General features: G+C 42.1%; 1 protein-coding gene across 1 annotated transcript; it reads left to right on the top strand.

The window, feature by feature from the left end:
- The first annotated feature begins 555 nt into the window (after positions 1 to 555).
- CBLN4 (cerebellin 4 precursor) lies at positions 556 to 25,102 on the top strand. Its single transcript, XM_030213460.1, has 3 exons — positions 556 to 858; positions 5,551 to 5,667; positions 24,905 to 25,102. Exons 1-3 carry the CDS (start codon positions 556 to 558, stop codon positions 25,100 to 25,102), a joined length of 618 nt encoding a protein of 205 aa, XP_030069320.1.
- Positions 25,103 to 25,851: the final 749 nt, after the last annotated feature.

The raw sequence follows: 25,851 nt of genomic DNA on the forward strand, positions 1-25,851 counted from the left end.
TCAGATAGTTGTTAGCAGGGCTGGCTTATTATGACATAACGCTTTGGGGAATTGTGGCAAGAAACTACGATTTGCAACCACTCTTGGCAATGAAATCAGACACAAGATCTCAGCTCCTGGCAGGCTCATGCAGTTACCTCTGTAATCAATATAGCACTGCATCGAGACTCCAGCAGACGGGGACAATGGTCTGATTGGGAAAATCATGGCAACGTCAAATGTTTTGTTTTTTGGTCTCTTCCATCCATTCTAATAACTCACCTTAGGGCTTTTGGATGTGCTGTAGAAGAAGAAAAGGAGACCAGGAAGTGTGTGTGTGGGGTTGTTTTTTTTTTTTTTTGGGCGCTGAAAGAAATCCTTAAAGGACAAAAGGCAAAGAAGACTTTTGCTTGAAAAGAGAGAGAGAGGGAGACAGAGAGAAAGAGGGAGAGAGCGAGAGAGACAGAGAAAGAGAGCGAGAGCGAGAGAGAACTGGAATCGTGAAGCTGCACTGGTTCACTAAAAAAAAAAAAAGATCTGATCGCTGCTTAGTGTGGAGACTGGTGAGGCGGAAGCATGGTGCGACTGCTGGTAGGCTCGGGCAGGGTGCTGTCCATGGTCCTTACCGTATTCGGCACGCTGGCTCTCCGCACCTATCCCGTCTGGGCACAGAATGATACCGAGCCTATAGTTTTAGAAGGGAAATGCCTGGTCGTTTGCGATTCCAATCCTGCTTCTGATTCCAAAGGCTCCTCTTCGTCTCCCCTTGGGATCTCAGTTCGGGCTGCTAATTCTAAGGTTGCATTCTCTGCAGTCCGGAGCACAAACCATGAACCGTCCGAAATGAGCAACAAAACTAGGATAATCTACTTCGATCAGGTAAAAGGCAAGAACAAACAAACAAACGGTAACAAAGTATCGATTAATTGATCTAAAGGATCCTGGATGATCTGTGTTTTTTTCATTCGATACTAAATACTTTATTATCTCGTTCTTCAAAACTAGAAGCACACAGATTATATACATGCAAAGCAATTTTGCAGGGAATATTTTAGAACGTGACCAATTAGCAAATTGTAAGGGGGGCAAAACCCCCCCTAACAGTTAGATGCTTTTTAAAGGCAGTATTACTTCAAGTGGTGTCCTTAAATTTGTTTGGGGAATAAGAGAGCGTGAAAGACGCAGTGCTTTAGATTACCATAAATTTAAGGAATAGATTTCGCTCAGCTGCTCTTTAGTCTCTACCACTCATTGCTGTTTGCTAAATATTTAATGAATTGTCTTACACATCTCTGACTAAATTAAAATGTGCTGGTGCAGCTAATAAATATTGTTGGTACAGACCATATGCTGAAGTGTAAGTGTCTCTCAGGACTGAGAACCCCAGGCGTGTATATGAGCTCCAGACTATCTTAATTGTGAATGTTCATTGATATACTTACTGCTTGGCTTTAAAACTCTAACTCTAGTGGGGGACAGAATCAACAGCTTTCTTAATGGCAAGGGAGTTTCAAATGTTGGAAACAGGAAAAAAATTAAAATGTCTGTTTTCATGATGTGCAGGTAATTTTGGAAAAGTTTATTCAGTGTACTGTTAGCTGCTGATACCTAATGCTTCTATTATTACTATGGCACCTTAAAGCAGCAAGTGGATCTTTAGTATTAAAGCACACTGTGGTTGGTTGCCATGAAAAATACACATGAGAAAATGGGAAGACTGGCATGAGATTTGTGAACATGTGCACAGGCTTCTTTTGTTGGTATACTGAAAATCTGATGAATTCATGGAAGGTGACAAAGCAGAGATTTCCAGTTTTGAATTAACCATGTTTAATTACATATCTACTTTGATTCCCAAATTTAGGGTATATCACTTTAAATCCTTAATGGGATAATTGTCTTCATAACCAGAGAAATTAAACATTTTCATTGTTTCATTGCTTTTTGAATGGGGAAAAATGATAGGTTCAAAAGAAACACCATTATCCAGTGAACCTCAATTTTAGTTAATTGTCTAGTTAGGAAACCCATTTTCCTTTGTACAGAATGTGGAATTGTAAAGAGAACATAATTCATATGTACATAACTAAGATGCTAATTTCTAAATTATAGCTATCCTTTCTGGGAGGAGCTATATCCTTTGCGCTTCAAAGGCAGTCAGTCAACCCAGTGTACATTGCAGGAGGGAAATGGTTAACTGCTTCTAGACATTGGCAAATAAGGTTATTTACTTAAGCAGTTAATTCACTGAATAATATTTTTCTTTGGGAAAATGAAGAAGAGTGAACTATCTATTAAGGAACAGAATGGAATACTCAAATATATGATACAATAAAACTATAAGGGATAAATTGTATTAATAAGTTACAGGATAAATTATAGGCATAATTGATGTGCCCCTTATATTCTGTTTCTATGCTGTTGAATATCATCTGAGTTAGCATAACTGATTGAAACATGATTGATTCAGGAAGTGTAGACAATGTTTTTCATTTTTGTCATAGTTTCTGAAAAAAGTGTCAAAAAAACCTCATGATATTTATTTATTTATTGATATAGCGTTCCATTTCAATAAATTAAATTCCATGGAAGACAGTGACTATCAGATGCAAAAACACATTATTTTCAGAAATATAAGCATCTGTACACCTTCAATGCAGCTGACTGTGCCCATTCTCTGCAGCCCAATCACTAAAAAACTGTACTATACAGACATTATTAAGAGCCAGACACAGTAGTCATTTTTCCAATGGAAACATAATGGTAATTCTAGAACATGATGAGAAGTTCAAAAGGCGCTTATTTTAAGCCTACTTTATAAAAAACAACATAGGTGCCCATGTGCCTTTTATAAAGTAGTCTCCCAGAATACACTTCAATAGTGCACAAATGCCCACACACAGTTACAGCTGCTCCCAAAAAAAGAATAAATGCAGCTCTGTATGCTGTGTCTTCTATAAAATACAGATGCAAGTCTCAAATCTGCCTCCATTTTATCCAAACTATAGTCCTGTGAATGCAAATGTGCAGATTGTGTAAACGTAGGTGCATTCTCTGCATGGAGTGGAGGAGTAGCCTAGTGGTTAGTGCAGTGGATTTTGATCTTAGGGAGCTGAGTTTGATTCCCACTACAACTCCTTGTGACTCTGGGCAAGTCACTTAACCCTCCATTGCCCCTGGTACAAAATAAGTAAACTGCTTTGAATGTAGTTGCAAAAGCCTCAGAAAGGCAGTATATCAAGTCCCATTCCCCTCCTTAAGTGCCCACTTTTTGCATGTCTATGCAGCTGTGCAATGTTCTAAAAGCCATGTAAAACAGGGTTTACATGCAGAAAAAGATTTATTAAATTACCTTCTATATGAGAAAAATATTTTTCATGTATCTAGCCCAAAATGGAAGACCATTATTCTAAAAAATACTTTATATGTAGCCTGGAGTTGAGGCATAGTCTAGTAGGTCAAACAGATGGCTGAAAAGCAGGAAAGCTCTGGCTTTGCTTCTGCTGCTCTTACTTACACTCTGTGCTTGGGACAAGTCACATCATCATCCACGGTCTCAGGTACAACTTCATTTGTGAGCCCAGTCCCACAGGCAAATAACTTGTGTACTTGATTCTAATTTGTCTTGAGCTCAGACCTGGAAAAAAATGATGAAAGATATATATCAAGCTGAGTGGTACCCACACAATTTTCGGCTCCATCTGTTGATCACCCGGCAAGTGATTGGGCAGTCAGAGAAGATTTTGAGCAGCGTTATCAGGATAATGTCACTGAAACGTTTGGTATGGTCTTGGTGAGCAGCACGTACCTAAGAAGGAGCCACTCTCACCCATATACAGGGCTGGCCCAACCATCACCTAAAACTAGGTGGTCACTTAGGGAAGGAGCTTCAGGGGGTGGGGGGACAGCAAAAAGCATCTGCAGTCAAAGCAAAACAGTAGTCCTGACAGCTACACAAACGAAAAGCATGGGGTGGGGGGAGGGGATTTCCAAATTTACTCAGTTAAATGGCTTTTGTAAATTGCCCTCGTTAGGTATATAGTAAATAAAGTTGAATATTTCAATACACAATGTCCAATTAGGAAACTCCAAGGCATTAAGTTGATCATGATTGTTCAGTTTATCTGAATGTTAAAAGGGGATGTCACAGAGAAAAGATATAGTGGAATTAGAAAAGGCTCAAAGTTGAGTGATCAGAATGATAAAGGGGATGGAACTCCTCCCATATGAGGAAAGGCTAAAGGGGTTAAGGCTCTTCAGCTTGGAAAAGAGATGGCCCAGGGGGGATACAATTGAGGTCTACAAAATCCTGAGTGATGTAAAACAAAAATGAATCGATTTTTCACTTTTTCAAAAAGTACAAACAATAGGGGACACTCAATGAAATTATGTGGAAATACTTTTAGAACAAGTACGAGGAAATATTTTTTCATTCAAAGAACAGTTACGCTCTGGAACTCATTGCTGGAGGATGTGGCAACAATAGTAAGAGTATCTGGGTTTAAAAAAGGTTTGGACTAGTTCATGGAGGAAAAGTCCATAGTCTATTATTGAGGTGGACATGGGGGAAGCCACTGTTTGCTCTGGGATTGGGTTTCTGCCAGGTACTTGTGACCCTGTACTGGCCTCTGCTGGAAGCAGGATACCGGGTTAGATGGCCCATTGGTTTGACCCTGTATAGCTGTTCTTATATTCTAACTGAGAGGGACACAAGGCTGAAGATTCACCTAGGGCACATAATACCCTTGTACCAGCCCTGCCCATAAAAGTGCCACAAAATAACGGGCCCTACCTGATTAATCAATAGGTTGCAGGATCTCATTTAGAAGTTTTTCTAGCACATATTAGATGCACCTCTTTCAGGTGCCAGGTTTAATTGCATATTTTATTTATTTATTTATTTATTCGTTTTTTTCAGAACCATAATATTTTAAAGAAACTAGAATGGGAATTTCTGTCATTCCTATTGTACAGAGAGAATAATTTAATAACAGGTTGCATAGGTTGAGCAGGCAAATAGGCATCTATCATAAACCTGTTTGCACACGTGGAGGCCTACACATGTTTATTTATAAAATAGCTCTAGAATGATGCAGAAATTGTGGTTAAGTGAAGTCATATAGTATGTGCAAGATCATTTTTTAAAATAAAGTTTGCTCACAAATTGTAAATCCACCCATGCTGCACCCAAACTCTGCCCCTGAACAAGGCTACTTCAGAGTCCCGTATGCACATTCTTATCACCACATGCACTTTTACGCATGTATACTGACATATATGCCTGAAAATGCCTTTATAAAATTAACCCTCTCCCCCAATAAAATAAAATATGGATTTTAGAACAATTTGCCACCTTCCTTATACAATTCAAATTTGGATAATTTTAGAGGTTCACCAGAAAAGGTAAACATTATGGAGCAAAATTGTCTGTTTCAGTGTTGTGGAAAAACATGAGACTGGATATTACAGTGTACAGATGAGACAAACTTACCTGTTATGATTTTTTCTTAATACATTTTAAAGTGTGGATTAATGCTACTTATGGTAATGCTTCTGTTTTTTTTTTTTTAGATTTTGGTAAATGTGGGAAACTTTTTCACATTGGAATCTGTCTTTGTAGCACCAAGAAAAGGAATTTACAGCTTCAATTTCCATGTAATTAAAGTCTATCAAAGTCAAACTATCCAGGTGGGTCTTTTCAGTTGCTTATATCTTTAAAGGTAGGTGGAATTACATGAGAGCTAAAGCGTGCCATTGAATTCTACCTTCTGATACTTGGAGGACTGTGCACGATATGAAGGTTGTAAAGAAATTCTAAATAAACGTACGCACGTAAATAGAGTTGTCAGAGAATTAACATGATATGTAACAGAATTTATAACAATGGAGTAATCCTGTTCCTACCTGGACTGCTGAAAAGTACATGCCTACATTTGATTCTGCAAATTTTGCAAAATTTTCATAGTATATGTGTATTTCCTCTTTGAAAAGTAGCTCCGGAAAAGAATCCATATTCTTCATGCAGCTACTCCTGAGCAAAAAGTTGTGCATGCTTTTGAAAGTCAAACCCATTCCAAGACTGCCTGCCCCAACCACAGGTAAAAAAAATATGTATGAAATGGTAGGGCATGCATTCTTTTTACCCAAACATAGGGTGGGCAATTTAATAAAAACCCATTTCTGCCTGTAAGGCACTGTTTTATCCAGGAAAATGATTTGAAAATTACCATCATTGCATAATGATGAAGCTTCCAAGTCTATGTAGATGTGAAGCTTACTGAATGTTGACTAAAATTGACAATTTGATTTACACACACAAAAAAAGATTGGGCACAAGGTTCCTAATCTATGCAATGCTTTCCTTATAGATACACAACCTAAGTCAGTGACAGAGTGACTTTCCAAGCAGTGGCGTAGCTACGTGGGGCCTGGGCCCCCGTAGATTTGGCCCTGGACCCCCCTGCCGACGACCCTCTTGAGCCCCCCTTCCCACCGTTGCCTGCCTTTGCTGGCGGGGGACCCCAACCCCCACCAGCCGAGGTCCTCTTCTTTCCGCAAAAGGCTTCCTTCTGTTTCTGACGTCCTGCACGTTGTACGTGCAGGACGTCAGACTCACAGAATGAAGCCTTGCAGATCAGCTGATCTGTAAGGCTTTGTTCTGTGAGTCTGACGTCCTGCACGTACAACGTGCAGGACGTCAGAAACAGAAGGAAACCTTTTGCGGAAAGAAGAGGACCTCGGCTGGTGGGGGTTGGGGTCCCCCGCCAGCAAAGGTAGGCGACGGCAGGTTGGCGGTGGGAGGGGGTCCATAGGGTCATCAGCGGGGGGGGGAGGGACAAAATTGTTGGTGGTGACGGCGGCGGGGTCGGCAATGGCTGGGGGGTTGGCAGCGCCGGGGGGGGGGGCTAAAATGTGCCCCCTCACCTCGGCCTCTGGACCCCCCTCCCGCCGAAGTCTGGCTACGCCCCTGTTTCCAAGTGGCATTCAATAACTGACAAAGGGACCCTTTTACTAAGTCGTGTAGGTGCATATGTGCATCCAATATGTGTCAATTTTGAACTACCACTGAATGGCCTAGGTGGTAATTGAATTTTTTATGCACGTCCACTAGGCGCGGTGGAAATTTTCCAGCGCACAGCGCTAACCGGGCAGTAATCGGCATTTTACACGCATAGACAATTATCATCCAGTTAATGCGTGAGATTTTACCATTAGGTGAATGGGTGATGGTAAGGTCTCGGGTCCAAAATGGACATGTACTAATTTTTATTTTGCCACACGTCCATTTTCGGCCAAAAAAGGCCTTTTTTGCAGGCACGCTGAAAAATGGACCTGCACACATCCAATACATGCATCTACAGCAGCGCCGGCCATTTTTTAGTGCACCTTAGTAAAAGGATCCCAAAGAGATTGGGTCATTGTGGAAATACAAAGGCCTAATCTTCATTTAGAAGATTTTTAACAAAATATAAAATTTACAGCTATGATTTATGAACACTCAGGTATATTTTAATTGCACCAGCTATAGGAAAATTGACAATACAAGTGGCACCTTATAAACTAACCAATTTATTGAGGTACGAGCATTCGAGGATCAGAATTCACTTCTTCAGATACATCAGAATAGTAGCACTTAAAAGCGGGATTGGTGCCCTAATTGGCAAATATGTACATAAGTGCCAGGCGCTATTCTGCAAACATGGGAGCCCTTTTACTAGGCTGCGTAGGCGCCTAGGCGCATCCAACATGTATCTATTTTGAGTTACCACCTGGATACCATATGGCCCTTGCAGTACTTTCATTTTTGACACGCGTCCACTACACGCGCTGGCAAACATTCTAATTTTTGTTTTCCATTTTTGAAAATTGGTCTTCAGATGGCTCTGAGAAAAAAAAATAATGTTGGTCAATATTAATTGGAGCTGGATTCACACCTGTGACCTGAAAGTGTTCAGTTGAGTGACAGCCTTTGCTTTGATTACAAAAACAAAACAAACAACCTGTTGGCACCTCAGGCTATGGGATAGCCCCAGTAAGTCGCAACTAGCCAAGAAGCAACTGAGTTGGTATTAACAGACTGGTGGTACCCTGGTACTGTCCAGTAAGACCATGGGATTCTAGGAGACTCTGGGGTCGATATTCAGACTGAGAGAGTTAGACCGGATAACTCCCACGGTTGGCGCTGAGCCTGGATGTTCAATGCAGAGACGTTTCTAGTGATTGGCATTGAATATCTGGTTTATTTTTGGCCAGTTTAAAGATAACTGGCTAAGTCAGTATTCAGATTTAGCTGGTTATCTTTAAGCCGGCCAAAGATATCCCATGTTTTCACGCAGCCAAATATAGCTGCTAAACTAGCTGTAAAGATCAGAGTGGATAGCTGGTTATATCGGCCGATATAACTGGTGTACTGTTAGCTGCTAACCAGGGATATTCAGCAGGGGAAAGCCAGTTATCCCCTGCTGAATATCGGTAGATAACTGCTTAAATACTACTTAACCTCTCAGCAGCCATTTTGGCTGGTTAAATAGCTCTGAATATTGGGGGGTGGGGTTTGTTTAGTCAACAGCCTCATTAACTTTGATAGCTGTTTAGATTAGTCAGGTTATTACAAGGCTTGGTGATAAGATAAGGGCTGTCGGGGGGGGGGGGGGGTGGCGGGGCTGCAGCTGCTAGTAGTTGAGTAAGCTAAGGGATCATATATGGTAATCTATCTAGCATCATAGGGTGCCAGAGGAAATTAGAAAAACTCACTTGGTTAAAGAATAGAGGTATGCTTTTCTGAATGCACACATTACGAGACTGGGCATCTAAATGGCAGATGACGTTTAATGTGAGCAAGTGCAAAATAATACATGTGGGAAAGAGGAACCCGAATTATAGCTACGTCGTGCAAGGTTCCACGTTAGGAGTCAAGGACCAAGAAAGAGATCTAGGTGTTGTCGTTGATGACATTGAAACCTTCTGCTCAGTGTGCTGCGGCGGTTAAGAAAGCAAATAGAATGTTAGGTATTATTAGGAATGGAATGGAAAACAAAAATGAGGATGTTATAATGCCTTTGTATCGCTCCATGGTGCAACTGCACCTTGAATATTGTGTTCAATTCTGGTCGCTGCATCTCAAAAAAGATATAGTGGAATTAGAAAAGATGCAGAGAAGGGCGACGAAAATGATAAAGGGGATGGGACGACTTCCCTGTGAGGAAAGGCTAAAGCGGCTAGGGCTCTTCAGCTTGGAGAAAAGGCGGCTGAGGGGAGATATGTTAGAGGTCTATAAAATGAGTGGAGTTGAACGGGTGGATGTGAAGTGTCTGTTCACGCTTTCCAAAAATACTAGGACTAGGGGGCATGCGATGAAGCTACAATGTAGTAAATTTAAAACGAATCGGAGAAAATATTTCTTCACTCAACGTGTAATTAAACTCTGGAATTCGTTGCCAGAGAATGTGGTAAAGGTGGTTAGCTTAGCGGAGTTTAAAAAAGGTTTGGGCGGCTTCCTAAAGGAAAAGTCCATAGACCGTTATTAAATGGACTGGGGAAAATCCACTATTTCTGGGATAAGCAGTATAAAATGTTTTGTACTTTTTTGTGATCTTGCCAGGTATTTGTGACCTGGATTGGCCACTGTTGGAAACAGGAAGCTGGGCTCGATGGACCTTTGGTCTTTCCCAGTATGGCAATACTTATGTTTAATTTTGGTACCTGAAACTTTAAAATGTGCACAGAATGCTTGTACATCCATACACTAATGAAGTAATGCACACACAGTTGATGCATGTGTGTTTACGTCCTTGTGTGCATATGGTGTAGAGGGAATTCTATAAATAGCACTCAAAATTCAGCACCGGAAAAAAAGTGGCGCTAATTGCAATTCTGTAAAGGGCGTGAGCACTTTATAGAGTCGTGCCTAGCGCCGATTCCCATGCCTAACGTTAGGTGTAAAGGTTGGTGCCCAACTTAGATGCTCTGAGGCGGTATTCTATCACTACGCATGCAACCTTCTGAAATGCCCCTGACACGCACCCTTTTGACTTACACGCTAGTAGGGTTAAGTGCCATGCCTTATAGAATAGCGTGCAGCCAGATGCTAGTGCAAATTTTAATGAGTGCCAATTAACTTCAATAATTAGTTGTTAGCATCTAATTATTGATAGTTAAGGACTCATTACTCAATTAAATTGCACACTCGTCTTGGGCACATGCTTCTCAGTTCCAAATATATAAAATCCAGAGAGATGTGCCTAATGGTGAAGCTCCGGGGTATATGTCAGACCTCATGGGTCTACCAACCAGGAACTCTACTAGTTCATCACGTACGTTCCTGAATTTCTATTATCCCAACTGTAGGGGATTAAAATATAAGTTAACATATGCATCCAGTTTCTCCTATATAGGTACGCAAATATGGAATGAATTACCAAAATATATAAAAACAACCCACGACATAATTAATTTCCGTAAACTATTGAAACAACCTATTCACTAATCCATCCTAAATGCCAGCTAAAAAAATTTACACTTGGATCCACACAACACGTAACTTTTATTCCCTAATTGTCCATACTAATTTTGAAATGACTTGAATCTTAATATTACTGATTGTTCAAACAAATGTTTCACAATAGAAGATTGATCCAATTTCTCTTATTTGCTGTTATACAATGAATTTTAGTACATGAATACCTAATCCTCTCTGTCTACTATACTTCAACTATGTATTTATTTTTTTTCCGGAATTGGTACTCACCATTACGGAACAATGTAAGCCACATTGAGCCTGCAAATAGGTGGGAAAATGTGGGGTACAAATGCTACAAATAAATAATAAATAATAAAAAAACTGAATAGGTCAAATTAACATTAACAAATGCTCAAAATGTGAACAAAATCATTTTAAAAGAGCATAAACTGAATTTCATTTTGGCCATTAAAGAATGATGCCCAAATGTGGAAACTAGTATGTACAATGGCAATTCTAGGTCGGCTGCCACCTGGGGCGGATCACCGCTGCACCCCCCCCCCCCGGGTGCAGGTGCGGCCGTCCCCCCAGGGTGCAGCATGACACCCCCCAGCACAATGACACCCCCCCAGTGCATCAAGTCCCCCCTGGCACAATGATACCCCCCGGCACATCAAGCCCCCCCCCCCCCGGGTGCATTCTTGGCTGCTGGGAGCTGTCGGCTCCACTGGCTCCCTGCTCCCTCTGCCCCGGAACAGGAAGTAACCTGTTCCAGGGCAGAGGGAGCAGGGAACCAGCGGAGCCGACAGGTGCGTGGCTGCTCTCTGCACCCTCCAGCAGCGTGCACCCGGGGTGGACCGCCCCCACCGCCCCGCCCTTGGGACTCCACTGTGTAGCAAGCAGTTAAAGGACAGAATGAAAGCGGCAGCTGTTTCAGTTCTGCAGTCATTTGCTAAGGGGCCCTTTTACTAAGCTGCATTAAGCACCAATACATGCGTTCTCCCCCAGATTCTATATAGCGCACCTAGAATTACGTGCGATTCTGTGCACAAGGCGTATTTTATAACTATGCGCGTAGATTAATTGTTTTAACAAGGTGTTAAGCATTGTTAAAAGCTCTTAACAAGCTATAGCGAGCACTAATTGGCAAAAATTGGAATTTACGTGCGTACATTGCTAGGCATATTCTGTAATGTACTGCGCCTCAATTCTAATGCGCACAGGCACAAAGGGGCATGCTTAGGGGTGTGGAAATGGGCATTTTATGGGCGTTCCAAAATCTACATGCGTTGTTACAAAATATGGGCCAGTGCGCATAAATCTACGTGCGGGGATTTATTCCAGCTTTTAGTTGGAGTAAATGGATGCCCATATTCAGTTGCCTAAGCGTATTCTATATACTGTGTGTAAATTTATGAGTGGTATTTAGAATATGCTTAGGTGTAGTTGGCCTAACGCACATTAATTTTAGATGCCATATATAGAATTGGGCCCACTATGGGCCGCACTCAGGTTTCCTCTGGTGCCTGTCAAATATGCACATTTTAAAAAATACTTTTTTTGAGCGGGCATGTCAGAGGGCAGAGAGTGGGCATTCCTGCACTAACCAGTTAGCACAGCTACATTGCCATGCACTAATTAGTGCATGAACCCTTAACACCTATAACATGGGTAGCGGTAAGTGCAATTTGACAAAATAGTTGCAAGCTAATCGCAACATTAGCACATGGCCACTAATAACTGTGATAAAAAATGGCCTTGGTGCAAAGACACTAAGGCCACTTTTTACTGCACCTTAGTAAAAGGACCCCTAAGTTAAGGAGAAGCAGCACCTTTCAGAGGGGTCCTTTTACTAAGGTGCGCTGAAAAATGGGCTGCACTAGTATAGCCACGTGTTTTGGGTGTGCGCACATCCATTTTTTAGCGTGCCTATAAAAAAGGCCTTTTTTAAAATTTTTGCAGAAAACGGACGTGTGGCAAAATAAAAATTGGCGTGCATCCATTTTGGGTCTGAGACCTTACTGCCACCCATTGACTCAGCGGTAAGGTCTCATGCGTTAACCGTGTGGTAATCGTCTAGGCATGTAGAATGACAGTTACCGCCTGGTTTCCGCTGCATTGCCGGAAAATAAAAATTATTTTCCGGCGTGCATAGTGGACACGTGTAAAAATCAAAGTTACCGCCGGGGCTACGTGATAGCTGGGCTGTAACTCCGAATTGACGCACGTTGGGCATGTGTAGACACCTACACGGCTTAGTAAAAGGGCCCCTGAGTTAACCCACCGAGTGCCTTATCCCTACTGAAGCTAATATTAAATATTTTATGGACAGAAGATTATAGGAAAATCCCTGTAGTCATTTTGAAAGCTAAATTTGAATAAATTGCATTGGAAATGAGCAAAACTTTTGTATCATTTGTCAAATAGCATACTGTAATAGCATCCCCCACAGTTATTAAACAGCGAGCTGCTAGAAGAGAATTTTTCTCTTTACGATAAATTGCTTTGAGAGATATTACATTTCTCCTAGATAAATATCTGATATAAAAGGAAATTTAAATGTACTAAATAGTATATTTACTCGGCTCCTAACTTGTGCATTTCACAGCGTGGTTCTGAAATGCATCTGAGCATTGTTGTGGATGATTTAAAGGCAACAGGCGCACATAGTGCATCTTATTAATTTCTCTCCTTTCCCTGGATCAGCTAAATGGGTGTATATGGGGAGGATAGCACATGACCCTACTAAAGTGTATTATTTATGTATGAGTAACTCATTACTGAGAACTGGAAAAGAAAACTCATAAGGACCGTATAAAAAGTCATCATTAACACAAGGAAGTAAATTGCACGTTCTTGGTTATTGACAGTATCAAATGGTGCCTATACAAGTTTATATATCTTTTCTGACACTCTAGCTTATTCCTCTTCTAGTGTCTCAAAAAAATTCTTGTTTTTTTTCCATAACATCTCTCTATTATTCGAAATCCTCTGTAGCAAAGATGTTGCTTGTTTTTCTATTGCAAGGCTGCTCTAGAGTCGACAACTATCAGTCAAAGAGAGAACAGTACTGGACATTTCCTGCAATGTCTCTAGCCTTAGTCTTAGCCATCTGAGTGCAGGTCTTGGGAGCATTACTCACTGACCATCTAAGTTCCTCCCCCCCCCCTTCCACCCCAGCACTTTCTTCCTCTGACGCCTGAAATTTAATTTATATTACTCAACTGGAATCACCCAGCCCTTCCTCCAGCCCTGATTCAAAGCGTGGTCAACATTTAAAGCAGGGGCATAGCCAGACCGGTGGGAGAGGGGTCCAGAGCCAGGCCCCCGTGGCTCCATACTGGCTATGCCACTGATTTAAAGGCAAGGAGGGGATTTTCGATATGACGTCTAAATCCAACTTTGGACCTTTTTTGCAAAAGGTCCAAAAATGCAGTACTGAACATGACCATTTTAAAACCAGAAAAATGTCCAACTGTTTGTTTTGAAAATGGCTAGACATTTTTGTGCTCAGTGCATCTATCTTTTTGGACCATTCTTGCAAAAAATAAATGCCCAAAGAAATAACGCACAAAAACAAGCCATTGTGATGTATGGAGGGCCAGCATTCTTAGTAGACAGCCACTTAGACATCCCTGCAGAGCAGTGGGGCACACTAGGGGACACTGCAGTAGACTTCACATAAAAGATCCCACGTCCACATCTCACTACTACCCCCTAATATTGTATGGTGAGCCCTCTAAAACCCACCCCGATAACTTTCTGTAACCAACTGTACACCACCTCAATAGCCCTTATGCCTGAAGGTGTCACTAATATGTAGGTATAGTAGGTATTTAGTGTTTTTTTGGAGGGCTCACCACAAGTGTACCAGTTAAGGTGGGATATGGGCCTGGGTCACTTTGAGGGGCATAATCGAACGTTGCCGGCGATCTATTTTGGCGGCGACGCAACAGCTGGCTGGAACCATATTATCGAAAAAGATGGCCGGCCATCTTTTCTTTCGATAATACGGTTTGGCCCAGCCAAATGCCAGAATTCGCCGGGTTTGAGATTGCCAGTTTTGTTTTTCAGTGATAATGGAAAAAAATGCTGGCCATCTCAAGCCCGGCGAAATCCAAGGCATTTGGTCATGGGAGGAGCCAGCATTTGTAGTGCACTGGTCCCCTTAACATGCCAGGACACCAACCGGGCACCCTAGGGGGCACTTCTAAAAATTAAAAAAAAATACACAAATAGCTCCCAGGTGCATAGCTCCCTTACCTTGGGTGCTGAGCCCCCCAAACCCACTCCCCACAACTCTACACCACTACCATAGCCCTTATGGGTGAAGGGGGGCACCTACATGTGGGTACATGGGTTTTGGGGGGGGGGGTTGGAGGGCTTAACACTTAGCACCACAAGTGTAACAGGTAGGGGGGGACCTGGGTCTGCCTGCCTGAAGTGCACTGCACCCATTAAAAACTGCTCCAGGGACATGCATACTTCTGTCAGGGAGCTGGGTATGACATTTGAGGCTGGCATACAGGCTGGCAAAAGAGTTTTTTATTTTTTTAGTGTGGGAGGGGGTTGGTGACCACATGTAGGTGCCCACTTCACCCCTTAGGGCTATGGTAGTGTTGTACAGTTGTGGGGAGTGGGTTTTGGGGGGATTTGGGGGCTCAGCACACAAGGTAAGGGAGCTATGCACCTGGGAGCAATTTTTGAAGTCCACTGCAGTGCCCCCTAGGGTGCCCGGTTGGTGTCCTGGCATGTGAGGTGGACCAGTGCACTATAAATGCTGGCTCCTCTTACGGCCAAATGCCTTGGATTTGGCCGGGTTTGAGATGGCCTCCATTAGTTTCCATTATCGGCAAAAACCAATGGCGGCCATCTCTAACGCCGGCCCAAATGTTGAGATTTGGCCGGCCCTGACCGTATTATCGAAACGAAAGATGGCTGGCCATCTTGTTTCGATTATACAGTCGGGTATGCCGCTTTCCAGGGCCGGCCTTAGAGATGGCTGCCCATATAGATGGCCAGCCCCGTTCGATTATGCCCCTCTATATGTATCACTGTACTTCAGTTAGGACCCCTGATGAAGGTGATTTCTTGCCAAAACACTGCAGTATTGGGTTTTCCTCATCCTAAGGTACCTGCTGTACATTAATTCTTATGTGCTCCTGTTTTGGAGGAAGGAAGGGAAGAGAAGGAACAGATATTGACCAGTGGGGGAAGGGAGAGAGAAACGGGGCTGTGCCACAGTGCGGGAGGCAGAGGGATGCCAGACAATCAGCATAGAAGCCTGTGCATTTGACTTGAGAGGCCAGAGCTATGATTAGGGGGGCCTGGACCCCCGAGGCCCCCCCCAGTAGCTACGCCTCTGCCTTTACCACATTCTCTGGCAATGAATTCCAGAGTTTAATTACTCGTTGAGTGAAGAAATTGCCGAAATATTTTCTCTGATTTGTTTTAAATTTGCTACTTAGTAGCTTCATTGTGTGTCCCCCAGTCCTAGTATTTTTGGAAAAAGTAAACAAACATTTCACGTCTACCTTCTCCATTTGGAAAAACTGTGGAGCAAAATGTCTGAAATCGGGGTGCCAAAAATCACCACTTTGACATTTTTGAGAGAAAAACATTCTTTTGCCACCTTATGATGTTTTATGGACGTTTTTTGTTTTCAAAATGAGCCCCATAGTAATCAAGAAGGGCTACCATTAAGGGGGGAAGTTATCAACATGGGCCACCATTAAGATGTGTTATTTTACCACTAACTCATATTATTTTAATATAGTTCCAGTTAATAATAACAGTAAACTAACAACTTAACACTACCCCATGTTTGTAACTGCCCCTCTTAATCTTGAAATCACCGGATGAGAGTGGAAAAAAAGGCAATATTTGAGAGTTTCTAGGTCATGATTTACAGATCACAGGTTTTGGTTCTCATTTAAACGATACTTTAGGGTCAAGCTCAACACAAGTTTAACAATCAGAGTTTGGTGGTTGTAATCCTGAATATGACCTCTAAACCATTCACCCGTGAGCAACACGAAACCCTAGAGTGTTTACAGGCTTGTGGCACCTTTCTTTAGATCAATTAGTCTTTCTTGACTGTTTACCATCTGGGACAGTCACTAGGGTGGGTTTTGAGTTTGAACTGGGCATATAGGTTATGAATCCTCCATTGCTGAGTATGCCGTTTGGCTTTTCCTTTCTCTTTTATGCTTGTTGGCTAAATATTACCCCAAAACTATTTAACTATAAATAAATTCATATTCGTTGCTGAATATCATGGCTCTAAAATCAAACTATCATTTTTAGATTTAGTATTATTACTAAGCCAGGATAATTTCATACTGTGCAGGTTACCCAGGTGGTTTAGTCACACCAGTTGATAACATCGATATCTGGGGATGGACATATAGGGCAAAAGGGCAGAAAGCATTTGCAGTTTAGAAATGGGAAGAATTTTTTTCCATTATCAACTTCATACCTAGCTCCTTTTTAAACCAGGCTCTTAGAACCACACCCAAAAGTGTGTAAATTGAAATGCATGAATGTCCAACAGTTATGAAGTTGGAATAAATGTGTGCATTCTGTAAGTCATGCCCGTGCTAAGTAGAGAACAAAATGAGAGTTGGCAGAGATCTGTAATCTTTAAGCTCCATTACAGGAGCACTAGGGGTCATATTGGTTTTTTTTTGTTGCATTTGTACCCTGCACTTTCCCACTCATGGCAGGCTCAATGCGGCTTACATGGGGCAATAGAGGGTTAAGTGACTTGCCCAAAGTCAGAAGGAGCTGCCTGTGCCTGAAGTGGGAATGGAACTCAGTTCCTCAGGACCAAAGTCCACCACCCTAACCACTAGGCCACTCCTCCACTGTTGCTACTATTTGAGATTCTACATGGAATGTTGCTATTCCATTAGCAACATTCCATGTAGAAGTCGGCCCTTGCAGATCACCAATGTGGCCGCGCAGGCTTCTGCTTCTGTGAGTCTGACGTCCTGCACGTACGTGCAGGACATCAGACTCACAGAAACAGAAGCCTGTGCCTTCTACATGGAATGTTGCTAGTGGAATAGCAACATTCCATGTAGAATCTCCAATAGTATCTATTTTATTTTTGTTACATTTGTACCCTGCACTTTCCCACTCATGGCAGGCTCAATGCAGCTTACATGGGGCAATGGAGGGTTAAGTGACTTGCCCAGAGTCACAAGGAGCTGCCTGTGCCTGAGGTAGGAATCAAACTCAGTTCCTCAGTTCCCCAGGACCAAAGTCCACCATCCTAACCACTAGACCAGTCCTCCCTTCCTGTGCTTTAACCAAAGCAGTTTACATTTATTGCATGCAGGTACTTTCTCTGTCCCTAGTGGGCTTGCAATCTAAGTTTTGTACCTGGGGCGATGGAGGGTTAAGTGACTTACCCAAGGTCACAAGCAGCCACAAGTTCTTAGTCCATTGCACTAACCATTAGGCGACTCCTTCTGGTTTTTGTACAAACTCTGAGAAATGAAATGTGGCCTATCTGTTATTTCTAGGCAAAATGATAGAACAGGCAGTAACTTGGAGAATGGTGATTTTTCAGTCTGGATGATTTGAAGAAGAAGTTGGACGGAGGTTGCAATTCAGTGGCCTATAGTACCAAGGACCATCATATTCTTTTGAAATGTTTCCAGGCATTTGGTATCAGAGGCACAGTGCTGACATGGTTTGAATTATTTTGATTAATAAGGTACAGTGGGAACACATAAAGAACAGAAGGTCTAGGGCTTGGGTATTGCCATGTGGTGCTCCACAAGCATTGATATTACCTTCTTTGCTTTTTAGTATTTATTTGACACCATTATGTGCAGTAATTAGACAATGGGGACTCCATTCCAGGTGTGTGCTGATGATGTGCAAATTTGCTGCATACTGGGTAAGCTAAAGAAAGAAACCGGGGTATACTACAGCAGTGCTTTAAAACGGTGAGTGGGTGGTTGGGATAGAACAGGCTACAAATGAAAGTCCAAAAATTGAAGTTCTTTGAGTCCATAAGCCAAAGGCACTGGACCCAACCCTACTTGTTTCTGGAAGGGTTGTTACTGAAGGAAGAAGCAGACATTTTGGGAACAGTTATTGATCAGAAGTTAACAGTATATAAACAAATATCTTGTGTGTTATGATCTGCCTTTTTGAAATTATGGATAGTCAATTCTTCATTTGTATATCTAGAATTGAGGGATTTACATACAGCAGTATTTTCAGAAGGGGGCTCAAGGTTGGACTATGGCAATGACCTCTATATAGGGTTTCCTAAGTGTCAGGTCAACAGGTCACAGCTAATTCAAAATATGGCTGCAAAGGTGGTGAAGGATCTGAAGGGCCGTGATCATGTGACCTTGGTGTTTGTGCAACCGCATTGGCTGTCTGGATCTATAGGGTACAGTTTAAGACCCTATATATGAAGCTACATACCTCACATTGAACGTGGCTTTTAAATGTGCATTTTAATGATGTGAAAGTAACATGGACAAGTAATGCCTCCTGTGGAAGTGATGTTAATTTTATCATGCTAAGTGCAGGTCGTTTGCCATAGCGCATGTTAAGCTGTTGCATGTTACTAGTCAGACCTTGGTTCCGCCCTGACTCCACCCCTTTCTCTGCCCTATTCTATCAACATATCCTTTTAGCATGATTTTCTTTTTAATGTGTGCGAATTGTCCTAACATATTCTTACCACAGCTTAAAGGGGCTTACCGCGGGACGCATTGAGGCATCCCACGGCAAGTTCCAAATGTGCACCTGCAAACCACATGCTAAAAATATTTTTTAATTTTTCAGGGCGGGGCATGTCTGTGGAGGAAGAGAGCGAGCATTTCTCTGTTAATTGTTTATCGTATCTATATGGTCGTGTGCTAACTGAATAGCACAGCATTAGAATGTGAGTCCTTACTACCTATAAAATAGGTGGTGGTAAGGGATCACGCACTAATTTTTGGTAATGGTCACACGTTAATGGCACTGTATACAGGAGCAACATACTTTTGAATCTTTGCGGTGCCTTGTATTGGATCAGTCGTGCAGTTGGGGACACCGCGGCAATTTCTTAGATGTCTGAGACAAAAAGAACAGAAGTGGATATATTTTTTCAATTCAGTGGAACCCTGAGGACTTAATATAAAGAACAACTGGGTAGCATTTTTTTCTGATTGAGGTTTATACAGTCGGGATCTTTTGCGTCACCATTGGCTGTTTTGGTAGGAGGGATTGCATGATGCAATTCATTTAAATGTTGCTACTGCGGGGCTTTCAGCACCATTTTGAAAGGTGTAGTGGTCGAGGAACAGTGGAGTTCCCCTGATGCAGTAGTCAGTGAAACAGGAGTTCCCTGTCGGGAGTGGATTTCAACTCTTTGAATAAGAAGGTTCTAACATCGGATATAAGAATATCTGATTATTGATGGCTGAGTGGATTTGAGCTAAATACTAGTGATTCCTCTGCAATATTAAGAGATAGTAGAGAATTTCAGACATTGATATGGAACTGTTCATTTTTGGTGTATGCAAATACCTAGCCAACAATAATTGATAATACAGAGAATGCAAATTATTTTTTTAATGTTCTGTATTTTTAAGTGGAGTCTTTTTCAGATCAATGATGGTGTGATTGGTGCTCCGTTTTGAATATTTGGAGCTTGAATAAAGAATCTGAGATACTTTTTCTCCGCTGTTTGGAACTGATTTACTACAATATTATTATTGTTGAGTTGTCTTGCATATCTTATAGAAACATTCTTTTGCTTTTCTGATTTTCTAACAGTAGCACATGGCCATTACTTTGAAAAATGGAAAATCAGCCTCTTTCTGGATGTGGTAAAAAGGCCTTATCACATGGGAAAAACCCACACAAGGGTGTGCTAAGGCCACATTCTACCACAGCTTTGTAAAATGACCCCTTAATGACATTATATATGGTTATGAGTGTTTTTAGGTCATCCCAGGTTCTGCGTTCACACCTTGAGTATTGCGTTCAGTTCTGGTCGCCGTATCTCAAAAAAGATATAGCGTAATTAGAAAAGGTTCAAAGAAGAGTGACTAAAATGATAAAGGGGATGGAACTCCTCTCATATGAGGAAAGGCTAAAGAGGTTAGGGCTCTTCAGCTTGGAAACGAGACAGATAGGGGAGATATGATTGAGGTTCATGAAATGCTGAGTGGTGTAGAATGAGTAGAAGTAAATCGATTTTTACTCATTCCAAAAGTACAAAGACTAGGAGATGCTTGAGGAAGTTACATGGAAATACTTTTAAAACAAATAGGAGGAAATATTTTTCCACTCAACGAATAGTTAAGCTCTGGAACTCCTTGCTGGAGGATGTGGTAACAGCGGTTAGCGTATCTGGGTTTAAAAAAGGTTTGGACAAATTCCTGGAGGAAAAGTCCATAGTCTGCTATTGAGACAGACATGGAAAGCAACGGCTTGTCCTGGGATTTGTACCATGGAATGTTGCTAATCTTTAGGGTTCCAGAATCTTGCTTCTCTTTGAGATTCTTCATGGAATTTTGCTATTCGTTGTGATTCCGGAATCTTGTTTCTGTTTGGGTTCTGGAATGTTGCCACGATTTGGGTTTCTGCCAGGTACTTGTGACCTGGCTTGGCCAATGTTTGGAAAACAGGATACTGGGCTAGATGGACCATTGGTCTGACCCAGTGTGGCTACTCATTTGTTCTTATGTGTTTAAATATATTAAACCTGATATTCAGTGATATTTAACCGTCCAGGAATGACTTCCCGTTGGATAAATAGTGCTTAGCCAGCTAAGCGCTAATATTCAGTGCAAGATAGCCAGTTATCTCTACTGAACATTAGCACATAGTAGCTAGTTGATAACTGACTATATCACGTGACTTAGCCGGTTATCCACAAATATTCAGGCTCTAAGTTTAGTGGGCAAATCGGACCACATAAATAGCAGCCCTATCTTGGTCTGCTGTTAATTTAACTGGCCAGCACTGAATATTCTCATAGCTGGTTAAGTTAGAACCAGCCGAAGAAACCCTGAATATTCAATTCCGGTCACCAGAAACGAGCTGGCATTGAATATCTGGGATCACCGCCTGTAGTGGCATCTAACTGTGCTGCCTGCAACCAGCTGAATATCAAGAGGATTATCTTTAAGGGGGTTGAAATGAGCAGTTACTTGGAAGAAAGCTTTTTCTTGTAATGGACCAGTCCTGTGGAATACTATCCTTATCCTACTTGCGGCTTAAGGAGTCATATGTGAATTTTTGGGAACAATGCAATGCCTTGTCAGCCGCTCCTCCCGGCCGCGTAATTGTCTCTCTCACTTATCCGTGCTGTCTGCTTCCGACTCCACACTCGTCCGTGCAGTTCGCTCTCACTGCCACACAGTTCGGCTAGCCAGGCCTTCCCCCACCGCCTTCTTCAGCAAGGCCTCAAAACAGTTCAACTTAGCTAGGCTTTAAACACAGCCCAGCTTAGCCAGGCTTTCTCTCCAAAGTTCAGCTAGCCCCGCTTTCAAACACCGCCCTCTTCAGCAAGGCCTCAAACAGTTCAGCTTAGCTAGGCTTTAAAGATCCACCACCCTCATTTGTCAACACTTTACCTCTTGACATCCACCCGCTGGATCTCTCCGGACTATTATTCTTTTCTTGATACTTTTGGGCTCCTCTAGAAGTCACTCTTCTTCTCCAGCCACTTCCTCTCCCACCTCCATTTCCTCTTCCACACCTTCTCCTCCTACCTGCTCCAACTCCTCCCATTCCATCCCCCCATTCTCCACCCCCTCCCTCAGGTGTTCCACCCTCTCCTCAGCTGATTCCATCTCCCAATCAGCCCCCACTCCTTTCCTCTCCTGCAGCTCAGGTACTCGTTTGTCCTCCTCTCTCCTATTCTTCCAGGCAGTCTGAAATCTGTGTTCTCTACGCTCCTGCCTCCTCCCCTCCCGCAATGCATTCTGGGATCTGTAGTTTTTCCACTCTGGCTTTTCTCTCTTCCCCCCTGCATTCTGGGCTCTGTGGCTTCTCTGATTCTCACAGCCTGTTTTTTTTTAACCAGGGGCCCCTTTTACCAAGCTGCGGCAAAAGGGGGTCTGCACTGGCGTCAGCGCGTGTTTTTGACGTTCGCTGAGGCCCCTTTTTACTGCAGTTGTTAAAAGGGACATCTTTCTTTTTTTCAGGGAATGGCCAGGTAATACATTTCCACCAGAACTACAAAAGATGTAACCATTAATTTCCTGATTGTTTCAAACTAATCTATTCACGATTGAAGTGTATTATTTCTGACTGTTCAAGCTGATTTATCACGATTGAAGTTTAATCTTATACCTTTTATTTCTCATCACGAAAATGAACTTTCTTCACCTGGATATCTAACCCATTCTGTCATCTCCAGCTTGACTATGTATTTCTCTATTCCGGAATTGGTGATCACCATTACGGAACAATGTAAGCCACATTGAGCCTGCAAATAGGTGGGAAAATGTGGGATACAAATGCTACAAATAAATAAATAATTTAAACTGTAATAATTTTGAATAGCTTCAGGCTCTGTTGGATTTATTGCCTTAATTTCAGTTATTTCATTTATCCATTTGTAACCCACCTATCACATACACTACTAGGTGAGGCGCAGTACATTTAATCTGATCCTGGCTATAGATTCATAGCTTAAAGCAAGGCCCATTACAGAGGTATTTTTATAAAAGGTTTTTTTCTGTATGTAAAAAGTATTTTATAAAAATGTGCTGCCATTTATGTGTAGGCCCTCCTAAGCCATGTTGGTTTGGTGGAGGAGTGGCCTAGTGGTTAGGGTGGTGGACTTTGGTCCTGGGGAACTGAGGAACTGAGTTGGATTCCCACTTCAGGCACAGGCAGCTCCTTGTGACTCTGGGCAAGTCACTTAACCCTCCATTGCCCCATGTAAGCCGCATTGAGCCTGCCTTGAGTGGGAAAGCGCGGGGTACAAATGTAAGAAAAATAAAATAGATACTATTGGAGATTCTACATGGAATGTTGCTACTCTTTGAGATTCTACATGGAATGTTGCTAGTGGAATAGCAACATTCCATGTAGAATCTCAAATAGTAGCAACAGTGGAGGAGTGGCCTAGTGGTTAGGGTGGTGGACTTTGGTCCTGAGGAACTGAGTTCAATTCCCACTTCAGGCACAGGCAGCTCCTTGTGACTCTGGGCAAGTCACTTAACCCTCCATTTCCCCATGTAAGCTGCATTGAGCCTGCCATGAGTGGGAAAGCGCGGGGTACAAATGTAACAAAAATAAAATAGATACTATTGGAGATTCTACATGGAATGTTGCTACTCTTTGAGATTCTACATGGAATGTTGCTAGTGGAATAGCAACATTCCATGTAGAATCTCAAATAGTAGCAACAGTGGAGGAGTGGCCTAGTGGTTAGGGTGGTGGACTTTGGTCCTGAGGAACTGAGTTCAATTCCCACGTCAGGCACAGGCAGCTCCTTGTGACTCTGGGCAAGTCACTTAACCCTCCATTGCCCCATGTAAGCTGCATTGAGCCTGCCATGAGTGGGAAAGTGCAGGGTACAAATGTAACAAAAAAAGACCGTAGGCAGTCCCACTTATGGCAGCTTAATGGCTGGTGTGTTTGGTGTAGCTAAGTGCACCATGCAATTCGCCTATAAGTGCACACCCTCATAGGTACTGACAAAGCAACTTTGGTGCATACTTTATAGATTAGTACCTAGCATTTATGCACAAAACTGCCAATTATGGGCAACTCTAATGTGAATAAGTGCTACCATTTATAAAGTATGAATGACCATGGTGCCTAATAGTAGGCAAAACCAAGGGACCGCGGTGGTGCTCCAGGAAAGGAGGAAGAAACCAAGAGTACATAAAAAGTACTTATTGAAGATGGACCCTACTCGGCTGAGTTAAGGCATCAAACTTCCTTAGGAGCCAATGAAATCTTCAAAGTGGACTCAGTGTGGTAAAAGTCCAAACACATCCGTTATTCAAATAATGGTCCAACACTGCAGCAACATGGAAGCTCATTCTTTGATTAAGAAGATTGTGATTGTGTTTGGACTTTCAACACTGAGTCCACTTTGAAGATTTCATTGACCCACGAGGAAGGCTGATGCCGAAACTTGACTGAGTAGGGTCCATCTTCAATAAATATTTTTTTACGTACCCTTGGTTTCTTCCTCCTTTCCTGGACCACCACTGCTGTCTCCTGGTCTGGTGACTGATTTTGTAGAGGTTTTCTCCTCTTCGCCTAACGGTAGGCACCAAGTTATAGAATAAGGAGGTAACCAGATAACTCTCATTAAAGCACATGAATATGCCTTAATGTCTACTAACCAAATAACACACATTAATAAATCTAGTCCATGCTTTGGGAAAGATGGGATGAAACCTGAATAATCTTAAAGTTTTCAGCAGATTGATGCAAACTTTTCACTAGCATTTTCTGGTGACTTTCTTCTTCTAGGTCAATTTGATGTTGAATGGAAAACCTGTTATCTCTGCCTTTGCTGGGGACAAAGATGTCACTCGTGAAGCTGCTACCAATGGCGTGCTTCTCTATCTCGATAAAGAGGATAAGGTTTACTTGAAACTGGAGAAAGGTAACCTGGTTGGAGGATGGCAGTATTCTACGTTTTCTGGCTTCTTGGTTTTCCCACTGTAAAGTCTGATTTACCTGTGACCTCTTTTGGGTGCGACCAGCCATCACGCTGTTATCTGAAGATCATTTTTCCCATCAATGGATTGATGTTTCTTTATTGGTCTCTTGTGGGTGAACATGGATTCTATTCAAAGCTTCCAGTCCTCTCTGAACTACTCTGACATTTCAAAAGAGAAGTATTTTATTTTTGCGTGTTTAAGTATATTTGGATTCAGACTCAAAGCAGATGCTAAAATATCTATGCCTAATGTCAGAGTTTAAAGTTGCCTGCAAGATTTACAATATTCGGTTTTCCTGTATTGGATCTATGTGGTTCTGCTGACCATATAGGACAAGCGGATTTGCTTGAGTGTAGTAAGACTGGCAACCAGGTTTATAATTTAGCAAATCTGGGTTGCAGACTTCAATCAAGAGTTAGTACATTGCTGCTAGAGACCTGTGTATTGCATATTATTTTCAGTTCGTCATAATGTGGGTTCATTGGAGTCTATTTGCACACATTGTTTTTCCCTTGGGAATTATTAATGAATAAATAGATGAGCTGATTTCTTTTCTACATGTAGTGCAGCCTTATGACATGGGGTGTTCTAACCACTAAGAAAACTACCCTGAATGAAAACCAAAAAAGCAAATGAAATTTAAACCATTAAAGTGTGTTAATTGTTAATGCAAAGAGGTTCATATTTTTCAAACAGAATGTAAAAATATAAGAACAAAAATGGATCGTAGTGTTGACCAAAAAAAAAAGCTAC

The sequence above is a fragment of the Microcaecilia unicolor genome, chromosome 8, assembly GCF_901765095.1.
Source record: "Microcaecilia unicolor chromosome 8, aMicUni1.1, whole genome shotgun sequence".
Lineage (NCBI taxonomy): Eukaryota > Metazoa > Chordata > Amphibia > Gymnophiona > Siphonopidae > Microcaecilia > Microcaecilia unicolor.